Here is an 8093-nt window from a genome sequence, read left to right on the forward strand (position 1 = left end):
ATTGCCCTTTGACCAGAAGAGCATCTGATAAAAACAAGGCCCTGCTTTTGTTAATGAAATTGACACCTTATGCTGCACCAAAAGGGAGCCACTGCAATGGTTTGGTTTGTCTGTTAAGAGAAAACATGTTACTTCATGTTCCTATTTAAAACTTTAAACATTTTTATTCAGGCTGAAAGAGAAACTATCCTTAGAGACACAGGGCTTTCTATTTGGTTTGCCATGATTTGTCCTCTCTTGTAACAGGCTGCCTCACCTTCATGTCTGTTTGCTCAGATTCTGTTTGGGTGTAGCTCTTGATTCCTGCCCATTTGCATGAATTTCCTTTTTTCTCACTTTCCCTACAAAACATCCAAACTTCTTCTATGATGTGCTTCCCAGGAATTATCTTACACCACTAGTATCAAAAGCACATGGTATCACAGCCCTCCAATGATTAGCTATGGTGTGCTTTCTCATGGATTATGCTCCATTTTCTGACATGCTGAGGGTGCTGTGTATTCAGCTAATCCATGCTGAATTTTGCCTTTGCAGATATTTAGGGCGAGGGTGGCAGAAAGAGTTGGTGGAGACTTGCCAGGAGGCATGGGAAAATAAAATAATATCTGGAGAACATGGAGACTGAGGACAAAAGAGCTAAAATTTTGTATTTAGTAGGAATGACAGAATAACTATTTCTACTTAATTAATTGAATCGCCTTCATAATAACTTTCCCTTTCTTCCATAGGGTTTTAACACATGAAGATGAAGACCACATTCTACATAAGTTTGCTACTAGCTGGGCTTCATGCTGTTACCTATGGTCAGCTCTCACCCAGCTATCACAATGGACATGATCCAAAGGAACCTAAATATCACATGCATCATGAAAGTGTGGCAACTGCTTGCCTCAAACTAGTGCCAAACAATGCTGACTTTGCATTTCGTTTTTTTAAAGAAGTTACGCTGGAGGCACCCAATAAGAACATTTTCTTCTCTCCTGTAAGCATCTCCACTGCATTTGCTATGCTGGCCCTAGGGGCTCGCTCAACCACTCAGACTCAAATCCTGGAAGGACTCGCCTTCAACCTTACAGAGATTCAGGAGAAAGAGATACATGAGGGCTTCCACAACCTCATCCACATGCTGAGTCATCCTGAGAATGGAGTCCAGCTCAACATGGGCAATGCCATCTTTGTAACAGAGAAACTGAAACCTCTGAAAAAGTTTTTAGATGATGCCGAAGCTCTGTATCAGCTGGAGGCTTTTACCACTGACTTTAGCAATCCCACAGAGGCTGAGAAACAGATCAATGATTACATAGAGACAAAAACACATGGAAAAAATACTAATTTGGTCAAGGACATGGATCCACAGACTGTAATGCTTCTGGCTAGCTTTGTTTTCTTCAAAGGTAAGGTCTCTAGGATTCATACTCATGTTATTCACGCTTATCAACAGATCTAGTATCAGCTATCTCATTTGGAAATTGCTCTCAGAAGAATTCCAAAAGCTCTTTACTGTGCCAGAAGAGCCCCTAATGTCATACTGGAGGCGGTAGAAAGGTGCCAGGATGCCACTCAGCATGGAAAGGCATCTGAGAGCCATGCAGGCTTGATTCTCTTGGTGGTAGCCATGGGAATTCTGCTGCAAACTGCAGTCTCTCAAGCAGCCTGAGCTCGCTTTCATAGGTTTAGCCTTAAGTCCCATTGCTCCATATTCTTCCAATTTTCAGCAAAGGTGCTGAGACACATGCATGACCCAACCTTTTTAATGCCCCTCTTTAAATGTCAACATGATTTGATGGCCTAATTTACTACACACTCTTTTCCCCTTTATTTTTTCCCTTCTATAACTCTTTTATGTATATGTACTAACATATTTATATACATGGAAGAAACTAGTGATGAACAGGGGAGGACATTTTAAGGAACAAAGCAGCAACAGTGCATTTCTGATGTGGGTTAGATGACGTACCCTCAGCACTCAGATGTGAAATCTTACATTAATTTTATCTGTAAACTGCATATTAAATGTGTATGGTATGTGAGTAGGTAGATGATATCAGGTAAGCCCTTAAATGATGACTTACAGGAAGGCCATTTGGATCACCTGAACAGAAAAGCAGTGATAGGTACAAAATAGAATGCCTAACTACTTCACTACTGACATCTGAGAAAAAAAGGGGGAAAAAAGTAAAATTGGAATCTATTGCACTGTTTTAACCAGGTAAATGATTCTTGTCCTAGCACAATAGACATTTTTAAATATTCTGTGTGAAAATTCTGAAGTGAAAAAAAAATAGGAGAAATAGGTGAATATTATCAGTAGTTCTATAAAATTCAGTTTATGCTGGTATGGTATTCAGTTGCATTCTCCTTTGTATCAGGCAACTGGGAAAAGCCTTTTAAACCAGAGCATACAGAAGAAAGGGAGTTCTTTGTGGATGATGAAACTACTGTGAAAGTCCCTATGATGTACCAGACAGGCAGATTTGACTTCCATTTCGATGAGGAGCTGTCATGCACTGTGGTGCGGCTTCATTACAATGGGAGTGCTACTGCATTTCTGGTTCTGCCAGCAAAGGGGAGAATGAAGCAGTTGGAGCAAACTCTGGTCAAAGAAATCATCCAGGAATGGTCAGACCATCTCTTCCAGAGGTAACCTTCTGCCAGTCAGCTGCAGCAGCATCTAGATTTACAGTCTTCTGTCTGTCTTGGGAAAGCAAACGCTATGACTTGATGATTCTGGAACTAAGTGCGTTATTCTTGACTTGTGTACCCTAGCTGTAAAAATCTTGCAGCTGGTTTGTATTTAACTATTATTTTGTTGATGCCTGAGGGACTTACTGATGCCCCCATGAGAGCAGATGCCATCCTGATGGGCTCTCAGGAGTCCCAAACAGCATGTCATGACTGGCGTTTCTAAAACAGTCCATTGACTGAAGGGGAAGGTGACAATCTGAAGGCAAATCACCAATACTGCGGTTTCAGCTAATGTGTTCTACCTCTTATATGTCACTGACACACTATGACTCAGACATATGTCTCAACCCTAAATGAATCATAACTTAAACAGTTTGCAGTAATGCATTCATACGTAATATGTCCTACACAAATATCTTCCTTACAAGAACCATTGCAGCACACAGTGTCTTTTAGAACAGGCTAGTGGTTAATTGTGGGTGTCCTGATTTTCTGGCATTTTGGTTTTGAAACTATAAAAATATAACGAGGTTCTGTTGGCTCCTACCATTACACTAGCAACAGCTAACACATTTTACAGCCTTGTTTGTCTGGGAAGGAAGAGACCTTAACACCAGTAGATGAGTAATATCAAAGTTAATATGCGCCTAGCTTACCAAGCTCTGCCCTGCTTCACATCTAATGAAGGTGTGCAGTTCACAACCATGATTCTTGGTGCATCATTATAGAAATGCCATCAAGGTTAATGAAAACATAAGGGGTATCAAACTGGATATGAGCTAATAACATATACTTCAAATATGAAAAATAAAGCCATATAACTCTGAGCTGCAAAATCAAGAAGATCTTTATCTAAACAAATTCTTGGTGCAAATTCCTTCAAGATCAACACAGGAACACATTCTTCATGAAAGAGGCTGTGAAAAACAAAGAACAATTTCAGTTCTATTATTATGTTGGTGCTATCACCTTCTGATAGCATCTCATAAAGCATAAAGAAGTGGGGTTTGAATCCCATCTGTTCTGCTATCCAAACCAAGCTGTTCCTGAGTGAGACAACAAAAGATTTGAGCTACCTAAAAGGCAATCACTGCAGTAGGTGATTTGAAGGCTCCAAGGACCCTTCACAGCATAAAGAGAAATCCAACAGAAAGCATACCAAGCAGGACCTGCCTACGGATAGCTCACAGTCAGAGGCAAAGTCAATCATGGCCAACCCACAGAAGGAAGTCAGTTAGCAGATAGGGAGTCCAAAGATGCGGGCATCTTTGGGACACAGCCCTTCCCTGGAGCCATGCCAATTTCCACAGTTATGCCAAAACCACCACTTTGCTTTAAAGGGCTGGCATTTGACACACTTGTCCCAAGCAGGCTTCATCTGTGCCCCACTTCAGGTCTTTACCTGCTTGAGTGACAGAGGCTGTCACCTTCACACCTCATCTACTCTGGCTGTAGATAGATTCTCTCATTACTGTCCTCCTTTGCAGTGTCCTCAGATTTGCCCCACCAAAAAACTAGATAAACGCTACTATTACTGTGATGACGATGATGATGAAGGGCAGTGACTGTATTACCATGAGAAGAATCAGCAATTGAATTAGTGCTCATTGTACACTCAGGATCCAACCCCTTGGGGTTTGATACTCTGGAATTGCACAGCTTTCTCACCATCATTTACCTCAATGAAAAATCCTTCTCACCACATTCCATGTTTCATTTCTACCTAACAGGCTGGTGAGGCTCTATTTTCCCAAATTTTCTATTTCTGGGAGCTATGAAATAACAAACACCCTTAGCAAGATGGGAATTGTGGATGTGTTCACTGACCAGGCAGATCTCTCTGGCATCACCGGCACTCCAGACCTGAAGGTTTCTAAAGTAAGTCCATGTTTGCTGACACTCTCCTTTTTTCATGAGAATGAAGACAAATCCCTCTGTCATAGCATCCAGAAACATCAGCTACATAGATCTCCAGCCTCCCATCTTGCCTGCAGTTGAGCTCAACTTGGCTTCAGCCTGCAAGCTTACACAAGGAGTTTGGCCCCTCGTGACAGCGGAGATCAGATTAGTTTGCTGCATGTCTGTTTTTTAACAAGACTATGATGAGGAACATCAACTCCCAGCTCCTCAAGGGGAGCCACTAACACTCCATTCCACCACAGTGTGTTCCCCCCAACCTGGAGACTCAGTTTCAGAATTGCAGACACAGTCATCCAAAGTGGAGCCTCCATCCAATACTTGGGACAGAGAGAAAATAGTCTGGAACCTTTTGTTTGTTTTAGGAGATTTCTGTAGCTCTGTTCTGGCCCTCATTTAAAACAGCCATGACTACAATACAGTTTACATATCTCCTACCTCTACTCACTTCTCAGTGGATCCTCCAAAGCAGGGCTGCTTTAAAAAGGGTCTATTTCATTCCTGAGGTGGTTGCTGTCTGCCCAGAATGACTTTGTTTTTTTTTCCCCCTAGGTCGTTCATAAGGCTTCTCTAGATGTTGACGAGAGAGGTACGGAGGCAGCAGCAGCAACTGCTGTTGAAATAATGCCTATGTCTCTTCCTCCAACCATTGAATTCAATCATCCCTTCCTCATGCTGATTTTCGACAGAGATACAAACAGCACACTCTTCATAGGAAAAATAGTTAACCCAACTATCACTAGCTGAAGTGACATAGGAGTTCTGCTTGCTATTACTGATTAAAGAAGATGTGAAACTGCATGATGTGATTTATTTCCATTTGTACCGGCTTAGTATAGGGTTCTTCTCTAGCAAGAGTTTTAATTCTATGCCATTATCAAAAACTACTGGTATCAGCTGTGACATTTGCTTAAGAGGAAGACAAGAAAATGTTTTAAATTCAGCTAGTAAAGAATGCCTTTGTTACTTGACTGAAAGCCAGGAAAAGACCTAAGATTTGACAGCATTCAGAGATGGAAAGACTTGCATTGCAGTGGAAACCTGCTTAATATGTGGTTGTCAGCCAGAATAGCAGATAAAATTATTAACACTCTTGCAAACAAAGCAGAAGTAAACAAGAGACAGCACAAGTTGGATCAACACAATGCAGGGTCACAGGAAACTGAAGCTTCTAATGGAGACAGCACTGAGAATGTGAAAAGCTGTCTTTAAGAGAGAAAGAAATCTGTTTTCTTCACCAGAGACCTTTTAACATTTGTAGTATTACTCTAGCAGCAATTCTTCCTGATTTTCTGCACAACAGAGCAGGGGGATGAACCTGGAGACTTTCAACCATTTGACAGACTTAGCCTGAGCGCAGCTGACTTCTCATTCATGTATCCATCAGTAGTCAGAAGGAGGATATAGCTGGAAGGCAGGTGAGGTATTTGGATGGCAAATACAGAAGAGTACTGTTAGCTGAGATCTCTGGAAAACATATAATGAGAGTCTAGAAAACTGTGGATATTTCAAGTGCTGTTGTTCCATAGCCAAAAAAAGTAGAAAGGGAGCACCCAAGAAGCTGATTACCTGACCCAGAGGGTGGGGGCAGACACCCTGGTAGGATATAGGGCATCTTGAAGGATGACTGGTAACCACTTTCAACAGACCTGCCTTGGCAACAGGTATCAGAACAAGCATAACTGCTGCTCTCTTCCCTTCACTTGTACTTTTTGGAAGGAGATAAAACTGTGTCACAGTATCAGAATCATGTTAGGAGCAATCAAATGGCTTGGGAATTTCAAACAATCTTACTGAGGTCTTGTGGTACCTCTATGAAATTAAGAGCAAGTGTGATTTTATCAGCCAGGTGCAAAGTACTGTTTCACTGTTCACAGCCAAGAGGAAAACTCCCTTCTTACTTGATCTTCCTAGTAAAAACCTCCTGTTAACTTGTGTATATGATTCTTGACATTGGGTTTTTCTTTGACTAAACAGACACAGTCTCTGTATAGACAAGTGTATGAACAGCTCACAAGCATCAATGGCAGGACTCTCAAGGAGAAAGATGAACGTGCACTGTGCTTTCCTCCTGGCCTCTTTCCACATTCATCTCCATCTGTTTAGGTAGCTCTGTGTCCCAGCGCTCACACAGCAATAATTCATAAGACACCCTATCTGAATCTGTAGGTTTCACAGAACCACAGAATTGTCAGGGCTGGAAGGGACCTCAAAGATCAGCCAGTTCCAACCCTCCTTCCATGGTCAGGGACACCTCAGACTAGACCAGGTGTCTTGTCTTCCTGAAATATGACTGACCAATAGGGTCAGTCTTAGTCATTATCACTCCTATTCTTAAGTGCTATTAAAGAACAAGCATTCAGCAAAGAAAAGTTGAACCTTCAGGGATGAGAAAGCTCAAATAAGTGAGATCTTTAGCTATGTATTGAGTTCACTAGAGTCACATAAACTTGCACCAACTGAAAAACTGTCATAATTAATTTTAGTAGTGATCCTCAGTGTACAGCAAGAAATATGGAACAAACAGATGTCCCAGTTGCACACAGTTAACTTGTGGCAGCTGTAGGACTTAATATTGCTCACTCCTTTGTAAACCATTTTGGAGTGGTAAAGAAGTAAAGAAGTAGAGAAGTAAAGAAGTGCCTCCTCATGTTGAGGTCAAACCTCCTGTGTTCTACCTTGTACCTGTTGTTTCTTGTCCTATCACAGAACACCACCAAAAAGAGACTATCACCTTCATCTTGACGCCCACCCCTCAGATATTTATAGATGTTGATAAAATCCTCTCTCAGCCTACTTTTCTCCAGACTCCCAGTTCTCTCAGTCTCTCTTCACAGGAGAGATGTTTAAGTCCTTTAATCATCCTCATAGCAATCCATTTGACTCTCACTAGCAGATCCCTGTTCCTCTTGAACTGGGGATCCCAAAAGTGGGCACAGTGCTCCAGGTGCGGTCTCACCAGAGCAGAGGGGTAGGAGAACCTCCTTAATCCTGCTGGATGTACCCCAGGATGCCATTGGCCCTCTTGGTCACAAGGGCACATTGCTGTCCCATGGATAACTTGCTGTCTGCTAGGACTCCAAGGTCTTTCTCTATGGAGCTGCTTTCCAGCAGGACAACCCCTAGTGTCTACTGGTGCCTGGTGTTATTCCTACCCAGATGCAAGGCTCTGTACTTCTTACTGAACTTCACAAATTTCACCTTCAGAAAGCACTCGAGCCTGTCCAAATCTCACTGGATGGCAACACAGCCTTCCAGTGCATCAGACACCCCCCAGTTTCATATCACCAGCTATGGGTGCATTCAATCCCCTCACCCAGGGCACTGATGAAGAAGGATGTGAGAATTCTATTTTCCTCCCATATTCCAGAAAAATGGTTCTTCAGTGCCCTTAGGAGAGGTGAAATGGCAGAGATGCTGCCACACAGAACTGACACTCCACGGGTTGTGCTTCCCCTCTCACTGCACCTTCTATATGATCTCTCAGTGTT

General features: G+C 42.2%; 1 protein-coding gene across 1 annotated transcript; it reads left to right on the top strand.

Annotated features, from left to right (window-relative positions):
* The first annotated feature begins 744 nt into the window (after window positions 1–744).
* On the top strand, window positions 745–5448 carry LOC104306325 (alpha-1-antiproteinase 2). The gene is made up of 4 exons (XM_009907284.2): window positions 745–1394; window positions 2370–2640; window positions 4416–4563; window positions 5155–5448. Exons 1-4 carry the CDS (start codon window positions 746–748, stop codon window positions 5347–5349), a joined length of 1263 nt encoding a protein of 420 aa, XP_009905586.2. The 5' UTR covers window position 745; the 3' UTR covers window positions 5350–5448.
* Window positions 5449–8093: the final 2645 nt, after the last annotated feature.

The sequence above is a fragment of the Dryobates pubescens genome, chromosome 5, assembly GCF_014839835.1.
Source record: "Dryobates pubescens isolate bDryPub1 chromosome 5, bDryPub1.pri, whole genome shotgun sequence".
NCBI lineage: Eukaryota > Metazoa > Chordata > Aves > Piciformes > Picidae > Dryobates > Dryobates pubescens.

Excerpts from the sequence above, each read along its gene's own strand:
- LOC104306325 (XM_009907284.2), top strand. The coding sequence starts at position 746 with ATGAAGACCACATTCTACATAAGTTTGCTACTAGCTGGGCTTCATGCT. Across the intron at positions 1,395-2,369 it reads TAGCTTTGTTTTCTTCAAAG|GCAACTGGGAAAAGCCTTTT; the intron begins GTAAGGTCTCTA and ends CCTTTGTATCAG. Across the intron at positions 4,564-5,154 it reads CAGACCTGAAGGTTTCTAAA|GTCGTTCATAAGGCTTCTCT; the intron begins GTAAGTCCATGT and ends TTTTCCCCCTAG.